Below are 27407 nucleotides of genomic sequence, written 5' to 3'. Positions count from 1 at the left end.
ACCGGATATTAGAGTTTTATTGTCACGAGACACAATTATGCCTCCTCTGTTTGCCGACGTTTCATTGTTTTCGTCTGGAATCCGTCTTTGACGACCGGGGCCCTCCATCATTGTATTCGCCCTCCACCCCCTATCGCGGCTCATTTTTCAGCTGAAACTCCGGACCAGAAACTACTCCACTTCGCATTCTCGCCACGCGAGTTATCGGCAATTATCGATCGGAATTTCATTGAATTATTCGAAGAAAATAATTGGACAGTTCCCGGCTACTTTCGCGATGGAACCCTCGGTACAACCCGATTGTCTCTGCGATGGTTCGATTAATCGAATTCGGCCACGCCACGCTGCCCGATGCGTTTTTCAGTTGATTATGTTTATATTGAATTTAATGAATTATTCAGTTTTTACGTCCGCGCGCTTCTAGTCGTCTGAAAATAATCGGGGGAAAATTCTGGTCGGGTGAAATGGACGCCATTTTGTTTGAATAAAAATGCAAGATTCGTCCGCAATAGCTAGCGGTATTTCTACAAATTTTATCTGCAATGCTCATCGTGGAACGAGCCATCGAAAAATATTTTGAGAGAATAATCGCTGGGAAATTCTGCCGAGTTGAAATATGGATTTCGGATGCCATTTTGTTCGAATAAATTCATAGCTCGTTATCAAATTTTCCGAATGTATCTAACAAATATTGACAATATGTATTTTCAAAATAGATCCAGATAAAAAACGATCTATCTAGAAGTTCTAATCTCTCCGTGACTGTTCTAAATGAATCCTTTTAACTTCCCGAGCTTTTTTTGTTAAACTTTGAAAAGGTTATTTATTATTTCGAAAAAGTCGTGCCCTCTGAAAGAGTGTGCGACACAGTACGAATATTAATGGAGGTTGGCGTACATGAAATTTCTATAACAGTCCGCCATAGGTAGTTGCGGCACGTAGGTAACTCGCGACGCAATTACGTTGTACAGCTTTCGGTGTTTGTTAACAAGTTGGCGCAAAGTACACGCGAGGAGGACAGAAGTCACACGGAAATCCCTATAAATTTCGAACAAATATTGAACGCGTTAACGAGCGAAGTCAAAGCAGCGTAATTTTACTGAACACACCCGCGGAAGTTACAGTGATTCGATACCTGCCCGTGGCAATCGCAACTTTCTTACTCGCCGCGAAGTCGGTCTTCAAAACAGTACATGGGATGCCCACTATGTTTACCACTGCGCCCTGGCTCGGATAAGTTATGAATAAACTGCGGATCTTTATGCATTTATAGCAAAATTGAGTACATATAAGAAATTCCAAAGTGTAGATAAACTTTAAAAATTGAAGATGTCAATATATAATTTCTACTCTATTGGGTCGGTAAGAAAGTAATTTCGGTATTTTAAGGTGAAATGTAACCCAATTTTGTTATCCAATATGTAGTTGTCGCAGCTTTGTGAAAATAGACAATGACTTTATTCAACTACCAGAAAGATGGCAACAGATCATCGAACAAAATGGAAAATATTTGATCGATTAAAGTTCATTGCTTAAACAAATTTTTATTTCACCTTAAAATCATTATGGGAAGAAATAACATTCAACTTAGTTTCTATTTCTTGCAATCGATGCAGACAATTTTTATTTCGCGTAACGATCCGCAGTCTACTTATGATTAAACTGTGAATCGTTATACAAAATCAAACATGTCTGCGTCAACTGCGGAAGACAGGAACTGGACATTTGTTCTCAAATAATTTTAACGAGTTGTCACAACAACCTTCCTTCAACATACTTGAAGAGCAACACTTATTCTTTAGAGGGAGAATTGAATCGAGGGGAAGAAGTTCCCCCCTCTCCCACGACAGACACGGAACGCGTCATGTGACACGAATTACGTATAATGGAAGCGTGGGGAAACAGCATCGTAGAGTGGGGACACAAGTCCTAATCTGGCGCCTCTGGTGGCGAAAGTGTGGATCCCCGAGGCGTCGATGTCGCGCGAAAAGGGGAGAAAGTCGGTCCGTTTGTCCCCGTTCGCCATTTCCCAGCGGAACGTAAGCTCGCCAATATTTCGCCGCGTAATCCCGGCGAGGAATAGACCGTCCCGTAACTTCCAATCAACGGTGGGCGAAGTTTTCCCTGGTAAGTGCACGGTGTCCTCGAAAATTACACTTATCGAACTTCCGGGACGAAGCGGAAGAGGCTCCGGGATTGTTGTCGAAGACTCCGGCGCTCTTCAGCAACGAGTCCCGGTGTTTTCCCGTGGAATCCCGTGAAAGAATGCCGGGACACGAAACCGGCGAGTCATGAATAGATGAGAGCCAGATAAAATTGAAAAGTTCGCCGGTTCCGCAGGGATCGTGCACACGGTGTGTCTCTGTGAGTCGCCATTTTTGGCTGCGCGCTCACTTTCTCTCTCTCTCTCTCCCTCTCTGTGTGTATGTGTCTGTTTCTCGTCGCACTCTTGAAACTTTCGTCCGGCAGAGAGGCTTATAATTTTCCCTTCCTTCGTTCGGCCCCCTCTTGTGCTCCTTTTCCACCCAGCTTTTTTTTCAGAGATTATGCGAGCGAGTTTATAAGCGGCGCGCACATTCAACGCTGCCACACGATTTCCGATCTGACGAGAGAAAGAGCCTCTTTAGCGCTCAGCTTCTTCGGGCTACGTGACCCGGTGTGCTTGGCGATCTTTTGGTTTTCCTTCTACGGTGCTGTCACTGCTTTTTAGCAATTTCTGCGCGATCCACGGTGAAAGGGAACGGAGATAAGGCCGGCGACGCGCGGCTGCGCTAAAATTCGAAATTGGACCGACCACCCCAGGCCAATCTCTATCGAGTCATCCGGGAGATGATGCCGCGCGGATGTTTATGCAATTTCCGGGCATTGATGCGGAACAGACACCCCGTTTCTAAGCGAAAACATAACGCGCGGAACTGCGTCCGCACGAACGTGTTGGCGGACGTGATGATTCCGATAACCGACGAGTTTATACGGGGTGTTTCACTTGCGCGTGACCCCCAGAATATCTCCTTCAATTTTGACAAAGGATTAAATTCTTTTTGCAACCCTCGCAGGGGTTGTTTTCAAGGTTATCGATGGTTTTATTAAAAATAACTATATACAGTAGCGGACAAAAGTTTAAGACGCTCTAAAAAAGACGATAACTATTTTAATATTGTACTATACAATTTGAACATTTTTGGGAAGCTAGAGCAATTAGTTTACTACAGGATGTGAAAAGAAATTTTTTCAAAAATTGCAATTGATCGGAATTGTTGAAAAATGGTAAAAATTGAATTTTGAACTAAACATTGCAGATTTTTACGATTTGTTGCAGTTACTACATGCCGAAAATTTACCATTTTTACCATCTTTAAACGTTTGTAGCTCATTGCAACGTCGTCCGTTTTTTAAACGAAATTTTCAGAATATGTTTGATTGACACAGATCTACAAAACGTATTTTTTGAATTTTCCATAAAGGCTCACATAAAAAAGTTAGAAATTCAACTTTTAGTATTTTTTTCGACAATTCCGATCAATTACAATTTTTGAAAAAATTTCTTTTCACATCCTGTAGTAAACTAATTGCTCTAACTTCTCAGAAAAACTTAAAATCTTATAGTACAATATTAAAATAGTTATCGTCTTTTTTAGAGCGTCTTAAACTTTTGTCCACTACTGTATGTGACCTTCGAATGACCTTGAACTGACATTGACCGAAGATGAAGGGCAAACTTATACTTCGTGAGAAATGCATAGCATATTCCCATGTGAAGTTCTAGCTGCGCAGAATTTCATTATGAAGAATTGGAGATGAAAGAAACATTTGTAACTATTATTTGTTTGTATTTGAATGAATAATGCGTGCTAGCAGACTTTTGCATATCACCTGACGTCAAGTTTCTCAGGTAAATCTGTCGTTTTTGCCGAAGTTGTTCGCTTTAACAATGTTCCGAATGTTTCTTTTGAATCCCCATTTGGTCCGACTTTTATTATCCCGGGCTGAGGTATAAAAGTAATGTGGCCGAGGGAGCCCGTCATTGGTTTATCGTTAAAAGTTATACAGTAAATATGTCCGTGAGCAAGCTATGTTTGTGTGGCACTGCGCGAATACCAGACGGGAATGTGCACTACCATTTTAATGGCTGCTCGGACGATTTTTATGTGGATTTTCAAATTCTCATAAAAATCGGGGGGAAACTATGGATCACCTCCAGACAGAACATAATTATATAATACAAAAAGCTAAATTTCGGAAAATTGTCGATATTTAACCCTCCGAGTGTAGTGCCGGAGTCATTTTTGACCGGGACCATCCAAACTGTCATTTAATAGCTGTTTCATTGAGGATATCGGAGAAACTAATGCGTCTACACGAGATATCGTCAAAAATAAATTTAAAAAATCATTAATTAGAGCTGTGAAGCTCTGTGAAGGTCCTAAACATTGCCAATTATATAGAATTATATAAAAATCGCCCATTGTCCGAGAGTTAACAGATTGACTCAGCGACCACAAACATTTTTTTCAACAAAGATAAAAAGAGCATTAAAATAGCAGGAGTTATTATTTCATCTTAAACTAACGATTTTATTATCAATTTTCCAGGCAACCATCGCCAGGATCAGGAACAACAGGCACATCAACGGTCTCCTCGAGTGGGCCCGACGGCGAAAATGGCCAAAGTATCAGTTTGTACCCGGTGGGTAGTTCTGGTCCGCCGCAAGCGGACCCAGCGGCTGTCACACCGATCACGACGACAGCAACGATGTCAATGGTCACACCTGGCACCGTTGCTGGGTCTGGGACCGGGCCCAGTGTTACCAGAAGCGTGTCAGCACCCGCCGCACCCAAGCCACATGTACAGGTGACCAGCTGTGCGACTAACCCTGGCACGCAGAGACCCAGGCTGAGGAGGAACATGAGTCGAACGGAAACAATCAGGAAGTGAGTATCCTCCACAGCCCCAAAAAATATTTCAAATAGTAATTTTAACGAGGTACAGCGAATAAACAAATTATCAGGGCCACCTGCACATATAATATCATACTTACCTTGATATAATCTTTATCCCCTGATTCAACGTCAAATGGACATGAACTTTTCCCTAAAAGATTTTTTTTTAAATGATTTGTTTTTGAGATATTTGAAGATTTTTTAGACACTTGGATATAAAATATAATATAAAATGAGTTCATTAATATCAGAGAGAGGAACATGAAAATATAATTTATTATTAGTAGACTGCGGATCTTTATGCAAAGTAAAAATGTTTTGCATCGATCGTGGGAAACAGGAATAACATAAAAATTGATTTCATCCCTTAACGACTTTGTTACATTGACATTACAACATTCTTGAATGTTTAAAATCTTTCACTATTTTATATTTCGACCAATCAATTCTTTTATAAATGCATAAAGATCCGCGATTTAATTTATTAGTCGTGCAATAAATGACTTTTCGTGCAGAACAATGTCTCTGTTGGCTAAAAACGAATGATTGATGCTCGTAGAGTGAAACCGCTAATTTATCGTTTCAGTTACATCAAACGCGAAACCGCGCAATTCTTCGGCGTGGACGAGGAGTCTGAGACCGCTGAGAGACAAAGATGGCTGGACCGAAGACGGAGAATGGCGTCTAGGAAATACGGTGCCCTTGTTCCGGAACACAGACCACCGGATCCTGATATTACAAGGGACGTGCCAGATACCACGGATCTGCCAGAGGTAAGCTCCCTGGTTATTAACCTTTCGAGTATGATGAGCTGCCGTGTTTGACAACCCGCCGGAAGTCACATTCCCCTGGGAGCTTAATTCCAGACACTTAATTATTGTTTATTTGCTCCCCATTCGCCAACCCAGAAATACCTATCTTGAATCATAGATAACTCGTTATCCGAACTCGATGCTTGGCAATTGCATTTTCTGTCAATTATCTACTTTAATTTTGAAGAAGTCAATTTTCCATTTGAAAAATTCTTTTTATTGTAAGCGTGAGATTTATGCGAACGTTTCTATAGACTTTTACACATACGATATTTTTTTATTATTTTATGGACGTTCGAGTGAGCTTAAATAATTAGTCATTATTAGTTAGAGTAACAAATTAGTAAATAATTTTCAATGAGAGCGTGACACCTTTCAGGTCAATTTTCAACTTCAACAATTTTTATATGTAAAGCCGTGGACGTAATGCGAATGATTTCTACGTAGAACGATTCTGCAGACCCTTCAGAATACAACAGTATTCTTTTGTATAACATTATGAACATTTGTATATGTTTAATTAATTTTTAAAGGGACTGAGACACTACCGACGTTTTTTTTTTTTTATAGAACTCGACAGAAATTTGTTAATTCAGAGTTTAAGTTTGCACATACGATTCCACGTGCAGTTCAATTGTCGAGCTCAAACATTGAGCTATTGGCTCGAGTCCCATTAAAACTTGTTCAGAACGGAAACGCGACATGCGCCCGCGAAGTTTTGTAATAGCCGGGGAAGTATACTTTTGTTTACTTTTTCCGGAACAGTTTCAGTAACTTCGAGCCACGTTTTTGCGCGGATGTGCAGTATAAAAGAACTGTGTCTTCGTGTAGAACGAGTCGTTTCCCATGAAAATTGTGCCGTATTGCAACCGTAGACGTTGCTCTTCGTTATGAAATGGACTCTTGCAATATTTCTGTTGCGACATAAAGCACTGGAACTGTACATTTTTAAAGTTTCTTGCGTGTTTTAGCGTTTATTGCCGTTTGCATAAATTAAAAATTCTGTTTTCTTCTTAAATAAATATCATTCTTTGTAATATTATATTTTATAATTCCTCTGTTTGTTAGAACCATTTATTTCTTGTTAGTAGACTGCAATCTTTATGAAAAATAAAGATTTAGATCATTTGCAAGAAGACAGATTAAAATTTCCTTTTTCTTCGACGATTTTAATAAATTTCACTGAATTGCCATGAAGTAAGACGTCAGGTGTTGCTTTTGTTATTAACAAAATTGTTGTTAACAGGGCGTTACACTGAGAAGATGGCAACAACCGGTCAGAAGGAAAGATTCTGTGGCAAGAATGACGCTTTCTGGTCTCCACTACGTCGTCGAGGTGAGTTTTCGATAAATCATTCAATTACTTATCCATGAACATTGATTTGTAGTAAATTGTGGCTAGAAACGTAGAAACTGCTCAAGAATATTTTGTCAAGCATATTTTTCCCTTCAGTAAAAAATGAAGGGTACAAGTAAAAAAGTAATCTTTTACGTAACACGTTTCAAGGATTATGTCAATGTCGAACTTCATTTTCCAAGATATACTTTCCAATTATATGAAAATTGTTCAACCAGCATAATATTTCAAACACAGTCTAGAATTACAATATAAAATTACTTTCAACAAAAAGATAGCGTCATAAATTCGAACATTAAATTCTAAGATAAACTTAATCTTGAAACTCAATCCAACACAGACGATTTCATTCTTACATAAAATTCCCGGGAACGTGAGCTCCCAGCAATCGCAGATTCGGATCAGTATAAAACTCTGCAAAACAGTTCTCAAGCTCGCCGGGATCATAAATTCCGAGTGGTGCAAAATTCGAAGCCGGGTCTAATTATTTCCCACCCCCTCGCTCGCGTATCTCAAAGGATTAAATCGCAATAAAACTTCCGGCGATCGTGAATCTTCGACGGAGACGGTGGGATCTGTTTCCGCGTCTCGTTTCCGGTTATGGCCGATGGAAGTCAAACGAGAAGAGAGTAGCCAGTTAATCTTACGTTGCCGATGCAGTGTTCGTGGGGGGTTCAGCTGCCGACGAGTTAAGTTCTACGCTTTCCCAAGGAAGCCTTGCACGAGATCATTAAGCTAACGAGGCAACGGTAACCCTCTCTTCCGGTTTTCGGGAATCGGCCTGCGCTCGCACTTGCGCGAAAACGCAATTCGCTAGCTTTGATATCCGGCGAACTTGCGCATGGCGTCGAGCGAGCGCTCGGTTAGTTGCTGCTAATTTCGGACGCGCGTTAATTGCGATCGGCAATCTGCGTTCATTAGGGATTTCGCAGGATTCCCGCTTAACGAGACTCCAATTGCTTACGGTCCTTCCTTTCCGCAGGCTTCGGACTTATTTCCTCGGCAACCTTGAATCACTGTCACTGATCGAATGTTGATTAGGCTCGCAGAGATCTACCGTCTCATCTGTGCTACCATTAAATCTTTTCTTATTAATAAAATGTTCATTTAAAAATTCTTGTTCCACGATGCTGTAAGAGTATTTGCTGATCATTAAGTAATTTTTTAATGTTGAAATCGCGTTTGTTTAAAAAATTGATATCTTACTGCATGATGCTGAAAGGGGAAGGTGGGGTGGGGAAACTCGTCTCAATCTGGCGACTCTGGGAAGGCGAGAATACAAATGTTGTACAAATTATTTTCTCTTCCGCGTGACATTAAACATCGTCCATTAAAATGATTGAAAATAAACAAGTACTCTCCGCACAAATAACACGTTGAAGAAGAGAATGGAAATGATTTAATTCCAACTTCGAACCACACGTTAGATGTTACAATATTTCAAAAAATGTACATCTACATTTTCAGTAATAAAAGAGTGTCAGATGAAAAACTAAAGGAACGAAACAGACCAAAGCCCACCTGGGTAATTCATCTGTAACACGCGAAAGGGAAAAGCGATTTAATTAACGCGAACATATTTGACCATTTCAAGACCGAGAATCGTAATTAGTCCGGCCATTGAGAGCGTCCGAGCGTTTACCACGTAAACACCGGGGCGAATTTGATCGAGCGTATTTAACTTTTTCATTTAAAATTATCAAAGTTCCTCCGCAGCGAACGTTTACCCGTATCAAACTTTTAAAAGTCGGAGCTTGTCTTCGTAAATCGGCGAAGTTTTTTCATTAACACAGGCATCGAATAATATTCGGCGAAAAGCAGAAGAAAGCGACGAGTAATAACTTCTCGAGTGATTATAGATCGTAGAGTAACGGCGCGCTTAATTATGCTCGATTTCGCCCCCGCGAAATTCTTTCCTCTCTTTTTCTTTCTCCAACGATTCTTCTCTTTTTTTTCTCTCTCTCTCTCTCTCACTCTCTCGTTCTGTCTTTACTTTCGTCGAGGAGATCGTTCGTCTTTTATTACGGGGCTCGCTGAAAGTACACAACAAGTTTCCATTGAGTGAAACAATCTCGTTTCCACATAACTTGCAGCGGAAATTCCAGCGAATTTCCATCCGCGGGAACTAGCTCGAACTTATCTCGTATCTTGTTGGCTAATTAGTTTTTTGACTTTGTTTCGAAATTCCATCGCGGGGATGCTCGCCCGGCGAAGATATGAAGGGACGCCGAGCGCGCCGCGTCGAGAGTCGAATAAATGAAACGGCTCGAATTAATAGAAACGGCCGAGAGAGCCCGGACGAAGCCGTGTTCCCACCTTTCAAGCCGAGTAAAAACTGTTAAAATGTTTCTGCCATTCGACCATCTCCTTATCTCGCGAAAAATTTCAATGCTGGACGCAAGTAAATCCTGCGGGTGTTCGCGGAAGACGAAACTTTTCTCATTCACCGCGCACCATTTTTGCAAAAGTGTGCACGCTAAATAATGTTAATTAGACTGAGGATGTTTACGTGAGAGCTGCTTCCAGACGCTCTCTTTTAAAAATCGACGAGATGCCCTTTCGCTCACTGAAATCCCTGTGGCAAAGATGAAAGAAAAGTAAGTACTGTGTTACCTATAAAAATAAGAATAAAAATTTTGATTTACCTGTGGCAAAAATCAGATAAAAGTAATATACAATGAATAAATATTTATTTACTCGAGCATCTAGGTAAACTCAATTTTATCATTTTTCTCAGGAAAATCATTACATTTTCGTTATTCTATTTGTTTTCATTTTATTATATATTTCAAACACATAGAGCGACTTCAGTTTTATGAATATATATACCTATACATAATAATTCGGGTGAAATTATATCAAATTGGAAAACTTTTTAATATTCTAAGATATAGCGCATTAGTGGGAGCTATATGTTTTTTTATTCAGATGATTTAGTTCGGGGGAAATTTAATTTGATGGGTGCAATGCAGAGTAGGTCAATAATCAACTGATATTTAAAAATGACTAATAGCCTTTTTGAATGTTCGTCATAGCAAAATAGTCATTAGTCAAAACTTTTTGATTAGTTAGAGATAATATTAATGTATGTTAATTGCACAATAGTGACTGATGGCTAAAGATTGATGACTCATCATCAACTACTAATTCACTAATAAGCAATAGCTAACGATTACTTAGAGCTGTGACTGACTATTTGCTATTTAGTTATCTACTAGTTGCCATTTATTTATCTAATTACTAATGACTATTTTGCTATGCCTAACATTCAAAAAGACTATTAGTCATTTTTAAATATTAGTTGATTATTGCCCTACTCTGCTGCCATGTTTTATATTAGTTCGGAATATTTTAAGATGATGTGCTAATATGAAAGTTCAGGGACATAAAGCTGCGTTTTATTTGCATACACAGTGTGCAAGCTGCTTATTGCTTAATAATAAAGCTTAATAGACTATGAAACTTTTAAAGCACCTAAAAGCGGTGTTAAAACATTTTACTTCGAACTTTCACGATTGGTGCATTCTGTAATAATCTCGTGCTGGCATCGCGAGTGTAATAACAAGCTTCTATTAACATTCTCAATGTTCGACAAATTCGAGGACCAGATGCAAACTACACCGTCATACTTCAACAATCTAAAACTCAATTTTCGTGTAATTATTATCATCGCATATTCACTTCAAAATCCCACAACTTGAACAATTGTAACATCGAAAAACTACTAATTTGTACTTTACTCAAAACTGGGTTGAAAGCATTAAAATAAGTCGAGATAATATCAGAATTATACAATAAAAATAATCATCGTTCTGAACGCTCGTTTCTGAATAAATCGATATTAATATTTAAAAATTCCAAAAGTTTGAGGAAAAGATTGAAAGTATTAAAATGAAACAAAGAAATATTAAAAGCACGCGATAGAAATAATTTCAGAAATACCAGGTGAGACTCCGAAGACTGCATTTAATTATTTAATCTACCGGACAAACCGAATTACGTTCGCGACGCGTGATAAGGTCGGTCCCTCCTTGCTTTTAAGGCTGTATCCAACAAGCGAACCTCACTACCGACTTTCCAACGGTAGAGAATGACACTTCTGCCGCTTTATATCGCGCTGTGAACATAAGCCGAGAGGCGAACAGACAAAGAAAGTACATTTAAACTAGAGACGAGGACAACATGTAAACACTCTTTGACACTTTTCTTCGACGGAAGTTTCTCCGGCGTTTTCATTCGACGACTGCTGGCGGAGTCGCGTGGAATTGACAGAGCAAAAACGTGTTACAGTCAATCCATAAATTCGTTTCCTTAACCTTCGCAACCGGTCTATCCATTTTAACCGATAGTCACAAATCCGATCTTTATAAAACAAAATAAAAATTATTTGTGCAATAATTTTGCAAGTTCTGAGGAGCTCAGATCTTTCCTGATCTTTTGCTTCTGAAGATAAAGAGCCAAAAATGGCATGTTAACCCTCCGACGGTGCCTGGGTCTATTTTGACTCGGAGTGTTAATCGTCATCTAAATAAGTGCTCAATCTCTGGTAATTGAACTAAATGCTATTGTAAAGACTAATGTGTCTACAAGAAAATTCTTTAAAAATATATTTGAAAAATTAATAACTAAAGCTTGCGATTGTTAAGAATTAGCACGGCAAATTTGCGGGAAAATTTCCGAGGAGATTCGTTTAATAAAGATTTGTTTGGAAAACGTTTGAGAGCAGACAGGAATAATAAAATACTCGTCAGTATATTTTCACGGTTTTTGTCGGTTCCGTCGCGCAGTTTTAACAGCCAGCGGCGGGTTTACGCTTCGGGAACGTAAAGACTCGTCGCAAAAAACGCTTTTTCCCCGGCGATCGTTAAGTATGCAACACGCCGGAACGTTCGCGATGAGATTCGCCGGAGCTCTCGAATACAAAGATCCATTATGGAATTTACATGGCGGCGTAGTATGCATTTAAATAAGTGGAATCACCTGGTTATTGAGACGGGGGGAGTTAGGATATTTTCTATGGCGAGGGATCCGCGATCGGCTTTTCCGCGCCTCGGTTTTAACTGGTCAGAAATCCCCGCTTAATGACTCGTAAAACCACACGGATTCTGTTAAATGCGCGCAGACACCGGGATGACTATTTGGAACGTACAAACGTTTCTGTTCTCGGACAATTTGCCAGCGTGTTTGCACGACGGAATGAAAATTTTCAGTGCTTTGCTTGTTCATAACTCCGCGAAAAATCGGGATAAGTGGCGGTGCTAAATTCATAGTTTGAAATTTTTTTAAATATTTTTACTGCTTTTATTTACGCAAAGAGAAAATACCTGTACAAGGTGTTTCAAAAACATACGTCGCGACCACTGTAAAATTATTCTGCATCCTTGATAGGTGGAGATCAGTTGAAAACGTGAACAGCAAATTTGATCTTTGAAAAAAGTAAATCTCGCAGGAACCACAGGTCTCAAGTGAACCATTCTCCGAAAAAACAACTTTGAAGTTCCATAAAGTCTTTTATGACACATTTTGAAAGCCCCTGTACACTGACGAAGAAAATGAACAGTCTACTTTCTTTCGGAAATTCGTTATTGTCCTAATCCTGTCGGCACAGCTCGATAAATAGTTTAGTGGCCAGCGAGATGTACATAATGGTAATTTCGAGCACCGTGTATACGAGCAATTTCGGTGGAACATTTCCCGTGGATTTTTCCGGAGTTCCGGCCCATCTGTTGGCCCCGAGGCGTCTCCATCGCAGATCCTCCGTGTTTAACCGCAAACATGACGAAAATTGGAATTATAATTGGATCGTGCGGAACAATAATTGTTATATCCGGGACGTCGTGTATAACGCGAGATTCCTACTCATTCGTAAAAGTCTCTTATGTCTGCTCTCTCGTTCCCAGATAAATCGAAAGTATTTGTTCTCGATCGTACGGTAGAGATGACCGGGAGACTATCGAACACTCGAAGTCCAGCAGAGAAATGAGAATATCGTTGTCCGTTTCACTTTAATTATAATTCGCTAATCGAAAATCCTGGGCGAGAACGATCCACGGGAATTGATAGTGTACAGCCGAGTGTGCATTTCGGAAGATAATTCAAACCTGCCGTTGCGGCAACAAGATAAGGGAATGTGTTGTGCAAAGAAAGGTCGGAACTCTCTTGCTGCAATTTCCATGGAAATGGCTCCGTGGTCTTCGGCACACTACAGAACTCTGTAGATGCCTCACCGCTCTTGGGAAAATGTAAATTACGGGGACGTAATTCTTTCATGGTTTCTTATTACTTTCCTCGAATTGTTGAATATGTAACGATCTTAGATGCTGTGAGGAAATTGGCGAATAAAATAAACAGGTCAGCTGCAGAGAAATTCTTCGGGGATACTACACTTTACGTATAAACACCATAGCCTAGACAATTACACTAAGCTGTGACCATAAGTAAAATAATAATCATCCACGTTTATTATGATATTATTATTTTTCTCGATAGTCTTGATTATTTTATTGCCATTCACCCTTGTTATCCATATAATTATCAATATCCCTTGTATTAGGAGCACATGTTATCGAAGGAGGTGGCACGACATTCAGTAGTGCAACTCAACGACAATTCAGACGGTAAAAATTTCATCGAAAATTTCGAACATCAAGTTTTGTATTAGGAGAATATGATAGCCAAGGAGGTGGCAGAAAATTCAGTAGTACGACTCAACAACAAGTAAGGCGGCGGAAAATTTTTCGAAAATCGAATCTTGTTTTGTGTATCCAAAGTTTTCGAAGATGTTAATCTAATTCTATTATCGAATATTCATGTGCAGGGTTGAGAAAAAAGAACACATTAATTGTGTTGTAACTAACATTCTTTATTTTTCACTAAACATATCATTACAATATACAATACGATATCAAAGCCGGTTATCGAATATTGATATGCAGGATCGAGTAAAAAGAACACATTAATTGTTGTAACTAACATTCTTTATTTTTCACTAAAGGTCCCTGGCAGGAATACAATGAAGTAGGTACAAATGCGTAGACTTGAATTGTGGCTGGAGATGTTGATGTTGAAGCGTCAGTTTGTGTAAAAAAGAACCCCTGCTATTAAACTTGTTTTAAAACAAAACCAATTTAAGTTCCGTATAAGACACAAGTTTAAATATAATTTAATATAGTGGATATAATATAGAACGTATTCATTGGATTAAAAGATAGATAGGGAGAAAATCCGGCTAGAAGAGAGGGTAGAGACTCGAAATAGGAAAAGCCTGGGCCAAAAGGGTTGAACAAGCAGGCGGATAAATAGTTGAATAAAACATCGGGTGTTCTTAATTGAACAAAAAAAGTCTCTGGAGTTCCGTTTCCCCGTTGTAGCCGGGTGGCCGCAGAAACCGGATAAAATTGCTCGTGAAAACGATTCTTTCTCGCGATCGCGGCCACAAAAGAGCCGTCGCATTCCCGTATAATTACGGGATTATTGTTTGCTCGCGCGGTCGTCCCGGCGTCCCAACTAAATAAATGTAGATTCGCCGTTGTAATTTCGACGACCAGGGAGAGGAAATTGATTCCCGACAGGATTCAGCTATTGTTCCTGTATCCGAATGCCCCCATTGTGCCGACATTCTGTCTCTTGCCCGTTTTCCCTCTTCGGTCCGCGCAGCCTCCGCGTCGCTCTTTATTACCTGTACTTTGTCCCTGTCGCATCTCTGCTCATAACGCGTAAATACTAAAGCCTCCTCTCCTCTGTTCCCCCTCTCTCTGTCTCTCTTTCTCTTTATACATATCTACACTACCGACACGTATATTTTACCGAGCGAGTTTCACCTGAAAGCCGATTAATGGCGAACTTTATTGACAGCGACAGATTTTAATAGATTTCCGTCCGGGCGCTACGGGCTGTGACGTATTCTGTGTGAACCGGATCGAAAACGTAGCGTGTTTTTAAATACTATGGTTGTTTAACGGGTGCGCGTCGTGTCGGACTTGCGAGAGGAAATTCTAATTCGGTTGGAAACTGCAAATTGTTGATCGAATTACCAGGCGATTTATTGTTTGGCTGCGAATTTTTATGCATTCACTAAGAATTTGGCTACGTAAAATATAAAACAGTAAAAGATTTTAAAAATCTAAGAATGCTGTTAGGTTGTTTTCAATATATCCAAACTATTAAGGGATGAACAATATGGAGAAAACGTGGAAAGAACTGATTACACAAGGACATAAATTAAATTAAGTCGACACTTTAACGCTGTTGATCTTAAAAAATTCCCAGATTTTCCAAATAAACCAAACATTCAAGAACAGGTCAATATGAAACAGTAAAATATTCTTAAAATCTAAGGATGCTGTTAGGTTGTTTTCAATATATCAAAACTATTAAGGGATGAACAATCTGGAGAAAACGTGGAAAGAACTAATTACGCAAGGACATAAGTTAAATTAAGTCGTAACATTAAGGCTGTTTATCTTAACAAATTTCCAGATGTTCCAAATAAACCGAACATTCAAAAACAGGTCAATATGAAACATTAAAATATTTTAAAAATATAAAAATGCTGTTAGGTTGTTTTCAATATATCAAAACTATTAAGGGATGAGAAACTAGGAAGTAATTACACAAGAACACAAATTGAGTTAAGCCTAACGTTAAAGCTACATATTTTTACAAATTTCCCCATTTCCCAAATAAGCAAAAATATTTAAAAAAAACAGCTCGACCATCGGGAGACGCAAAAGAACTGGTGTAAAGCTTTGAAGTAGCCGAAAATTTCCGAGGGGAAGTACATATCGCGGTAGGATTTCTCCGCGCGCGTCTCGCAAACGAATCCGCGGGCTCTGTGTACGTTTAAGGACACCGTCGAGGGTTATTCTTTTCTAGGCCACGCGTAAAATATTCTAATGGGTGCTCGTGTATACAAACGGTCCAGTTCTCCCGGGCTCGAACGCGACACGAGCTGGTAACGCTGTCGTCGTCGCGGCCCCGGTCGTTGTCCGGATTGTTTCAGCCGGTAGTCGAGCTAAGTGGCAAGTTTTGAAATACGGTCGTCCGTGGTAGCTAGTCTCTATAGAACTTTAGCGGACCAAACTTCCGCCGGACAACGCCGCGCGCCAGCCAGAACAGGTCCAGGTCCGCCCGGTGTGTACAACGTCGTTTCCTACGCTTGTAACGAAGAAAGCTAAGTCCTCCGGGCGTTGGTACCACGCTAATATTTGAATTCCGAGAGGGAATTCGAAACACGCGAGGAAATCGCGCGCTAGAACAACGCCGAATTCGCCTACGACCGAGTACAAATTGGAAAAGCCTACGGTGGACACGGGCTAATTGAATGAACGGCGATTTCTGATCCACTCGTCAAGACCGGAGACGATCTTCTGTGATGATTCAGAAAGCAATCGAACCGAGTACTGTAACGTCCATTATCTCAACTTTCGACTAATTGAGGAACAACATTAATACTATACAAAACTCAAATTAAATATTCTCAGATTTGGTGGAGTGGGGTAAGTGCGTCAACGGGGCAAGTGCGTTAATTGGTTATTTTTATTATAATATGAACGAAATTTCTCTAGCTTGTATTTATTAATGTAGTATAAGTTAGTATGAACTATTCGACATAGATGTCGCCCAAGAATAAAGGTGTCTACCTCGCTTAAATCAACCAATGCCAAACAGTCACGTGCGAGGTACACGTACAACTTTGAGGTTACCCTGAACGTGCAATAGTTTACAAGTTATTAATATTTTCTGTGTTGTTATTTTAGGTAAGTACAACAAATATTGATGTAGATTTACATTAAATACAACGTTTTTATTGTATTTTTTTTAATTTATTGAGAAAAAACACTAAGATGCACTTGCCCCGTAAATATTACTACACGGGGCAAGTGCGTACTATCACGGTGGGGTAAGTCCGTACTGTATGGGTAACTATAAAACTAAACAATATATTTAATGCAATAAATAGCATCTTGTGGCAAGCTTGTTAATCATTCTTTTCTTGCCCCGTATCACTTGAAACAAGGTTCGAAAGCATTTTTAACTCTCAGAGACGCACTTGCCCCATTTTCGGGGCAAGTGCGTCCTAGTTGACACTTTCTACAATATCCTACCAAAATGATAATTCTCAAGCAAAATTGGAATCCTACATACTACTAATTCATCAGTAATAACTGTGGCAAGAGTTTGATACCAAGAGCGTTAAGTTTTTACATACCAGATTGAAAATATATCAGTTTAAAGTCCATCTTTGCAAAAACTAGGACGCACTTATTCCACTCCACCTTATCGTCGCGCTGTGGACCGTCACTCAATCCAGAGTTGCTTTAAATTAATTTTTGGGACATTTTGGGACGCACTGTATAGCGCGTAAATTCATATTAATTTTTCAGTGGCTTTCAGTACAAACGTGTTAATATGCAGGAGCGTGAATGAAAGCTGGAAAATCATACATTATGATTTGATATTTCGGTGCAATCCAAAAACAATTGCGATCTCATTCTGAAATTTTCAAAATTTGATTGCTTGCCACGGGGAATATGTATATTTAGTAAAAGCGTTGCTTAAAAAATTAATTTCTCAATGCTTTCCAGTTTATTCAAATCTGAGAACGCAAACATGGGAAAACGTACTTTATGACATACTCTTTGCAATTGAAAATACGATCGTATTCTGAAATTTTCGAAATTTTGATTAGTTGCCAGGTGGAATATAATGTGCGGCATTAGTTCTCAATATTATTTTAATCTTAATTATACCAGATGCATTACGATTACAAAATCTGACTTTACAAGACTTTTACTTTCATGACTTTACAATCGGCAATTTATTTACTGAAAGATTCCTCACGAATTGCAGTGACACGAAAACAAACGTGAAAAGTTAGCTATACCGAGTGGAACTACAGTAAAATAGGATAAACCATTTAACCGGCTTTCAAAGCGGAAAAAGGAAAGATAAGAAGAGAAGACAGGTTAGATACGAAACTCAATTATCCTGGGCACTTGTGAAACAAGATTTCCAGTTTATACTTACATACTTTTTACAGACGCATACACAAGAAAAGGAGGGTAACATTCAAACGGAGAAATGCTCAAAGAAATGTTGCTTTTTAATGTATTATATAATAAAAACAGATGAAGTCACCTGGACTGTGTAATTGGATTCTTTGTAGAAAATGCACAATTTTATTTTAGGTCTCCAAGATATTCAACCAAATATGTTTCCCACCCCCATCGTTAGAAAACGTGTCTACTACTTGGATACAGGTGATGGGCACTAAACAAAACATGTGTCACATATATTTTTATCAAAACAATTTCCTTTGGTAGTTAAAACTATATTATTTTAGTACAGTCACAACATAAAATGACACAACATAAAAATTTCATAATTATATTGGTTTGAACTAAATTTCTAATATTTCCTATATTATTAGAAACCTATAAATTAGAGATTATCAATTTTAAGCCCCTACTTAGTACAATACCTTTTTACGCAGAAATTTATTCGAATTCGAGAAAAAATACATTCCATTTAAAGAACAGATCGCAGTGCCCCTGGAAATTGTACAACATTCATTTGAAAAATTCTTTCCTACAACAACGCCCGCTGTATAAAAACATTGCAAGAGGCTGTAGCGTGCTTGGTAAACAGATTTTCGGCAAGATGTCCGAGGAGGCAGTATAGTCGTCAGCGCGCCACGGTGTCCAGCGCAATAATGAAAGTATAAATATTCAGCGGCAGCCGGAGCGCAGAGCGTTGAATCGATACAATTCATTACGATATCTCACGTTGATCCCGGCTCCCGACCGATGCCACGCACGTAATGCGTAGAGACGAGAGCCGAGATATCGGCTGTGTCTATCGAGTCGCCATGCACATGCATTTAAATCGGCGAAATTATAGCGTTGGGGACGGGAAACCGAACGCCAACCGTTTCGATCTTATGGGATTAGCTGCGAGGGCAGACATTGATATATTGCGCACGAAGGAAACCGGCTTTTTATATTATTAATATGCAGGCCGCGTTAATATCCGGTGATTAAATGTTGAACGGTCTGGATACAATTTTAATCCTTAAGTGAACTTTTGAAATGTACTTCAAGAATGCATTGATTCAATTAAACTATAATGAATTTATTTTTTCAGCCTCTTGGGCAGGAAAAGGGGGCTTTGCAATACTTTTCAATTTGTACAATGTCCTTCCACACACATCCCCTTATTGATCTGATCATCGTTATGCCTAATTTTCAAAGTTAAAAAAACTCTATCATATTTAATAGAAAATTTAACTTTATATTTAATAAAATTCGGTGCTTCTTTAATTTTACATTCGAGCTTTCATTTCTTTTAGAATTATTCATAACAGGAAGATTTCAACTTTCCCCTTTATCATAGCACAATCGTCAGTAATCCTATTAATTTAGACCGACTTAAAATTGATATTCCATTTTAATAATTTTACATTATTCATAAATGCAGAATATTACGAATAATAACGATTTTTCTTACAACACATTTATGATATTATAAATAAATACAATGCGAATTAATAAAACATACTGTAGTCAGAGTAAAAATAAATAAAGCAAATTCTAGCAAAAAGGTTATAAAAAAGTGATAATTTTACAGGACCTAGCGGAGTACAATTTATTGTATCAGCAGAAAAATTGTAATAATCAACATATTAAGATTTAGAACATATTTTCGTTTAATTTCAATCGTCCACATTTACAATGTTCTATTAACTATCAAGATTATAAATAATCCCCAACTTTCGTGCAATAGAAACCAGTGAAAAGCTCCCGGAGAAATAAAAGCTTACTTCCTCGAGCGAATATTCCAGCACTCTTCCGAACCCAGCAAATTGTTCACGCATAGTAATTGCTTTTAATTTCCGAAACTCAACATTTACACTGCCGATAGTAGTATAAACCGAAAACCATCGTTCTAATAAATCATGCATTTCCCGCGTTCGTCACTCCGCCCCAGCTAAATGCCCACTTTTTAATCGATTTTAATATTCGCGATTCACTTTTGCGCGATTTAATCGTCGGATTATATCTAAACCCGCTATATAGGGTTACGAGACCCGCGATTTATGGTCCGGATCCAGGATTAAAATTCAATTTCGATCAGTTTATAAATTATAATCGCGGGTGGTTTCGCGTGACGCGAAACGTGTTAATGAAAGTACAGATGATCGTGGAGAACTGCGATTTCACCGTGCACGTGATCGAGATCGCTGGTAGATCGTCGACCGTGCAGTTCCCGGCTCTCTCACGGAAATCATCGTTGTTTCCGAGAGCGACGCGTCTGCTCCGCCAAGAAATCAGCATTACGAATAAAAAATGTATCTGATTCCCCGTTTCGTTACACCACGAAAATTCTCAAGCGAGGGAAACACGTTCGCATGTGCGCAGCGGAGGAAATGGAGTCGGCAGAAACTGGCGAAATTTCGCTCATAACGCTGCGTTTTGATTAGAGTAACACCGATGTTAGTTAATATCAGGTTTACTGGCCTCCTTCTAATACATGGTACGCGGCTCTTCTTATTACCGCGCCGCGTATCCTGCAAATTTTAATAAAAACACCGCTGGAGCCTTCCTTCGTTTCTCGCTTTTACGAGCGACGGATGCGCGAGCGAGCGATAACGTGCGCCATTAATATCTGCGCACTTTCTTAAGGATGTTCTGGAGGTATATAAAAACGCAACGAAATTTTTGAAAATTTAACGAGATATAATTCTTACTAAATTAATGCAATTACCAAAGTTTGGGTTCGATCCACTGCACCGTTTAAGAATTATAGCAACTTAAAGTTTGCACATTTTAACAAGTCTTCTTATGGAGAATTCATAAAATTCCACTTCAAACCCTATTTAAACCTTGAAAAAACGCAACTAAAGACTCTAGTTTTTTTTTTATATGTGGTAAAAATTATGTAATTGATTATGTTCAAAATTTATCAGGATTCACTAAACAGTTACACAGCAAAAAAATTATAAACTGTTACAAAACGTCAAAATTTATCATGTTGTCTCTCACTAGCGTGGAAACGCGACAAGCGTAGACCACTGAATATAGCTACGGAGGGTACAGTATTCGCAAAAGTTTAATGCAAAATATACTCGTGCATGGCTTTCATTGTCATGTATTTCGAACATGGATTTCGAATTTCTTGTACTTTTGTCTCCCATTGTACCTCCAGAACATCCTTAACTCTTTTCAGATAGTTGCATTTTGTCATTTTTTTAGACAGTTGTATATTGACATTTTTTTAGATTATTGTACGCTGACATCTTTTAGATGGTTTTATTTTGACATTTTTTTTTTGGAAGCGTTGGAGATGCGTTCGTCGAAACAGGCAAAGCAATTAAAATTGCACTGTATATTAATTACTTCCACATTTATCATGAAATAATGCATCCATCGCATCGGATACAAATTATTATTTTATAATGAGTATACAGAGAAAATAATCAATATATTATTCATAGAATAATATGTACCTATTCTAGTATTCGTTTTAAATTAAATTTAAATTAAAATTCAAGTGAAAATAACTTAATTAAATTAATCATTTTTCGACATACATAGATTAATATCTCTTTACACAGAATAAAAAGCTGCATCAATTCACACGTTCACCCACAACAAAAGTAATAATCATCTCTTGATACTCCCCACCCAAAACATTCCCGCTGTGAATAATAATAATAACGACGTAAATTAAGCTGATATCATCTTAGTGTCCCATCTTTTTTCAAAATCGTGTGAAAAGATTGAGTTGGTGTACTTTGTGATGTCACAACTAGAGAGTTAATTTTCGTCTAATTCGTGGGGAGTGTGCGTATTCGGGTCAGGTCGCGGCCAAGTTTTGCTATTCCCGGTCGCAAGCCCGCGTCAGATTTATTCCCGCGAAAGTTATGAAAGATACGAGCGTAAGAAATGAATTTAAGACACCGGCGGCGGGTGCAGTGGGACCCGGAGACACAGTTCCGCGAGAGTTCTCGAAAAAGCCCATTATTTTTTCCTGTTGGTTCTCAGGGCCGGTTGCAGACGGTTTGTTTTCTAACGAGCAGTTTACACGGGCTTCAATCCGTCACCAAAGGGGGGGGGGCGGCTGAGAGCTGATTGCTGCGAGCAGCCTCTGGCCCCACAACTACTCGAGAACGCAATTCAGATGGAAAATTTTCCTCGAGGCCCCGAGTAATCAGCATTATGTACTCGGCCCTGGTCCGAGGATCTTCGGAGCCAGCAAGATGGATAATACTTGCTTCGGCAACGGTTCCCCGGTGGATACTTTAAAATCGTAATTGCACCGCTCGCCACCGCGGCTCCACCAGAAACTGCCATTGTTCCTCTATATTTCCGATCGTTCGTAGATCACGTTTCTCAGATTTCTACCGCGACGTCCAATCATCTTCATACCCGGAAACTTGACATACAAGCAGAGTTGGGCATTAATCGAATAAAATTTTAACCAAGATTGATGCAAGATTGAGCACGATTAAAAAAGTAATCATTGAAACATGGAGGATTGATTCAATCGATTGATAATGTTAATTGTCAATCGTCAATTGTTGATTAAGAAAAGGAATCATCGAAAATCGGAGACTGATTTAATCAATTGTTGAAGTTACTCGCCACACGGTCTATCCATAAATTGTAATAAGGAGGGAGAGAGAGAGACAGAGAGCGGAGGTGGAGAATTGACAAAAATACATCTCAACAAAAACTCAGTTTGCATACAGCTTTGGTTCCGTATTTCATTTCGAAGTTTCAGCAGTTAAGCATTAATCAATTATCCGATTGACGATTACAATTGAAAGGAATGTAATCGTTAACCGCAATTAACGACTACAGTAGGAGTTTAATTGTTAATTGCGATTAACGATTGAAGTAGAAATTTATTCGACAATCGTTGATTAAATTTTTGCCCAACTCTGCATACAAGTTTAAATAACCTTTTTGTATTGGACTATACAACCTGGATTTTTTTAAGACGTTAGAACGATTTTTTACTGCATGATATGAAAAAAATTGCGGTTAGAATTGCAGGAAAAAATTCAACTTGAATTTTCAGAAATCAATGACAGTTTTCTGGTAAAAATTGCTTTTAATCTCGTAGAAAAAAATTGCAAGGGACATTGACATGGATTTTATTACAGTCGGTATTCGCGTTGATTAATTATTTTATTTCGCAGCCTATGGTAAGAGAATTTGAGAAATTTAATTATTCCGAAACTGGTGAAGTCATTTTCACGTAATGAAACAGTGAGGATGAATTTTTGTATTACTTTTTCATTGATACTCTGAGTAATCTGGAAGTATATAATAGAAATAAGAATGTGTTTTGGGAATTTTTATTTTCCAACGTACCGTGTAGATAATTAACAGAGCAAAATCGAAAGACAATCGATTTTATTCGTTTTCGAAACTGTTTTAAACATAATTGAATTTAGCGAGGCGTTTGGAAAAATCGTCGGTCCGTTTAGAATATCTCCAGTGTTTTGTCGAGCGAAATGTCGACGAATCCGATTTCCCAGGATCACGACGATATCTCTCCGTTTCCAGAGATTGCAGAATATTGCCAAGCTATTGATTGCAGCAATTTTAGAAATGTGGAACGGCGTCGCGACGTGGTAATAAAACAAATGTTTTCAGATGTAGCTACGCGGAACACGTAGGTTAAACAGAATCGGGCAATAGATCGAGCCAGCAACAGGGAAAACGCTGTCCGAGGCGGTATTGTATAATTGAAGGCAAATACCGTCCGGCGATCAATACAGTAATTAAACTCCGAAATGAATAATTAGGCGCGAACTGGGTGTGTGTAAGACAACGCAATCTCTGCGAGATACATCCGTAAATTTCAGTTCCTGTCTTACGTAACGTCTCTATAGTATACAATTTCTGTACTTGTAAAAGCAGAAAATGCAATTAAAAAAGTTTTTATGTTTATTCAACACAATAAAATATTAGGAAATTTCGGAATATCCTGTTACTATTAACAGTGAATAAATAATCGTGGTTCTAGACATTTAAACATGAAATTTTTCACCCAAAAAAAATGAGAAATCCGCATCCACAATGAAAATAAAATAATTAAGTATATTCATTAAAAAAGACTTATGAATAGTGAGATATCGTTTCTAACTCAACCCCTGTCTTTCGTTTAAAATAAACATTAATAATAATCCCGGAAAGTTACCATTGCGAATACTTCTATTGATTATATGGTATAATTTCAGTAGTAACATCAAGCAATGGTCAGCCACTCCAAAAAAATCGCGATCCAGCAGTAGAAACATAATTGACGGCTAAGAATGAAGTTTTAATTTTAATTATACATAAAGAGCATTTAGTTACCAGCACATTAATACTTACATTTGCAATATTGATCATAATATTTAGTATTGATACGCAATTTTTACAGCATTGGAATTCATTTATAGATCTACAGTCTGATTTCACAGATTCCAAAGTCGCTGGTACAGAAATAAATTGAAATACCAGTTCGATCCACAGGATTCACCGAATATATTTTTATTAGTTCAAACCGCTTTCGGACAGTTCCGCGCAGTGCGAGCCCAGCATTCGAGGCAAGCAACAATGGTAAAACACAGAAAATCGCGGAGCAACTGGCAGAAGAGGGAAGCTCATATAAAATTTATTAAAAAGCTGGCTGCACTTTCCGCTGAGCTTCGAACGTCCCTCGACATTTTTTCCGTGCCGTTGGTATGCGATTTATTATTCGGCCGCTTGTTTAAATCCGACGTTCAAAAATCCACGGGTCATCGAGCAATTCTCGGATCGATCTGTGCACCCACCCCCATATTGTTGCCGGAATAATATATTTCCCGGTGATATTCAGCTGTTTGTGTTCCTCAAACTCCTTGCGACCGCTTAGCCACCCCCTCGATCCCGCGGAATTTGTTGTCGCTCATTTTTGAGCACATATGAACGCATCTAAACAAAGCATTCCCTATTAAACAAAAAATATATTTTCTCCTATCCACAATGTTAAGAAAAAATTATATTTTGTACTTGGTAAGATTCTGAAGATTGACATACGAAAGTTGTGTTAGAACTGCAACCCTCACAGTGATCAGCAAAATTATTTAACAATGTTAATCACACGATTCATTCTGAAATGATAAAATTAAAAAATTCACTTTAGAGGGTAATTATATTTTCAGACGATTTGTTCAATTCTGAGATTTGCATTAGATATTTATTTCGTATGTTTTTCGGTAGTTGTTTTTTTCGGGACCAGTCTGTTCACGCGGACAAAGCGTCGGGACTTACCGGATGACCTAATATTTATTCTACGCGGAGGGAACAGGCTAATGAACGGGTAGCCTGCATTTTTTCGGGCGGCGCGCGCGACTTCGAATTACGGGACGGCTTAATTGCGAGCAAGGCCCCGACCAGGGCAATTAACGCTCGGGAATCGCGACAATATAAAATCTCATCGGATCGGCTCGCAGCCGGCCGATAAACACGCCGAGAATGTTAATTCCAGCGTGTCGGCCGCGAAATTAAATTCCATTCTATTTTATACCGACCAGATTCGCCAGCCTACCATCGCTTTTTTCATGGTTCTACGCGCTCTTTCACTTCTGTGTACCGCTCCCCCTACACCGCGGTGTGTTTACGCGGAACATGTTTGTTTTCGGACGGTCTGAAACGCGGAAAATTGAGATCGCGATCCCGCGGGTGCGGTTTTTCACCGTTTTCCGAGCGCGTCAGCGTTCCCGAGTGAAGCGCTCGCGCCGTGTACCGTCGATCTTGCTGTAACTTCGATGCTGGGGAATAATATCACAATACAATATGTAACAAAACGAGGTAAACACAATTGTGTGCAAAAAATCTGCGCCGTCTCTAATTTGGGAAATGATTGCGAATAATTGGCACGAAACTTCAAATGGGGCACCCTGTACAGGGTTTTTTTACAAAATTCCTTCAACATCCGGAAATGGGAGGTTCCTGAGATCATTTAAAGTTTAAAGTGACAATTTCCTTTGCAAAAATGGCGTCCGCGGCTTTGTTACACTGGTGTTCCGTTCATTCCGTTCATTTTCGGACAATTTCGGACTCCTTCAAGAGAGTCCATCCCCTCATTCTATCTCGCATATTTCCATGTCTTGCGTTTCTGTATCTTACTATTTCATACCAGTATTACTATATCTTGCGTTCCATAAAAAAAAACTAAAAAGTAGAAAATTAAAAAATATATAAAAAAAACTTTTTAAAATGCACTAAAAAGGAGAAAATAATTTTTTTTGGACATTAGTGACTATAAATAAAAGCGTGAAGCGCTCACGAAGATTACGTCAATATAGTTTAGCGCTCCACGCTTTTGTTTATAGTCACTAATGTCTAAAAAAAGTTATTTTCTCCTTTTTAGTGCATTTTAATATAAGCGTGGTTTTTAAAAAGTTTTATATATATAAATGTACACAATAAATACACAAATGTACAATAAAACTATTGAGCACGTGGACCGGGACCGAAACGAATTTTTGGGACAAGCAGATAAATCGCCGCCAGCGAGAGGCGATTAGGAGGATTGAATTTTTGAGGCGGGCCGACGCCGAATTTTAATTGGAATAACGCCAGTCGACAGACAGTAATTCGCATTAATTCCGAGACCTTAATAATCTGGAGCCCGATTGGCCAGCCTGCCGGACCGACGATATTGGATTACACCATTGATTCGTCATTAATATCGATCACTTGGCGCGCCGCGCGCGACAAGTTTCATGACTATTCACTAGGAGAACTCATTGTTTCGCGATCACGTAATTAAACAAAGCTCTACGTAATCCTACGGAACCGATCACTGATGCTACTCGATGCACATGCGCAGCAGCTTACTATGGAAAAACTGCGGGATGCGTTTCGGATGCGTGATTAATGGCCGACACCCGTGGATTTTCTTTGGGCGGATGCAAATCTGCAAAATAGTGTTTTCGTAATTATTAGACTGCGGACCTTTACGCAAAATAAACATTTTCTTCGTCAATTAGTAGACTCAGGAATCATACAAAAGTGTCTTCATATCTTCAACAATTTTAATAAATTGAAGATAACGTGTGGATCTTCTTAAATCGATTTAATGTTTTCAGGAATCATACAAAAGTGTCTTCATATCTTCAACAATTTCAATAAATTGAAGATAACGCGTGGATCTTCTTAAATCGATTTAATGTTTTCAGGAATCATACAAAAGTGTCTTCATATCTTCAACAATTTCAATAAATTGAAGATAACGCGTGGATCTTCTTAAATCGAT

General features: G+C 38.8%; 1 protein-coding gene across 5 annotated transcripts in view; it reads left to right on the top strand.

Moving 5' to 3' along the window:
• Positions 1-27407, top strand: part of Rho-5 (rhomboid-5) — a 330384-nt gene that overhangs the window by 288819 nt on the left and 14158 nt on the right. For all 5 annotated transcript variants that reach the window (XM_076436084.1, XM_076436083.1, XM_076436081.1 and 2 more), the window contains 3 exons: positions 4593-4931; positions 5527-5713; positions 6999-7088. In XM_076436084.1, the coding sequence (XP_076292199.1) occupies positions 4593-4931; positions 5527-5713; positions 6999-7088 (616 nt within the window). The remainder of the gene's footprint in view (positions 1-4592; positions 4932-5526; positions 5714-6998; positions 7089-27407) is intronic.

The sequence above is a fragment of the Lasioglossum baleicum genome, chromosome 13 (genome assembly GCF_051020765.1).
Source record: "Lasioglossum baleicum chromosome 13, iyLasBale1, whole genome shotgun sequence".
Lineage (NCBI taxonomy): Eukaryota > Metazoa > Arthropoda > Insecta > Hymenoptera > Halictidae > Lasioglossum > Lasioglossum baleicum.
This window is presented reverse-complemented; position numbering and strand designations above follow the sequence as displayed.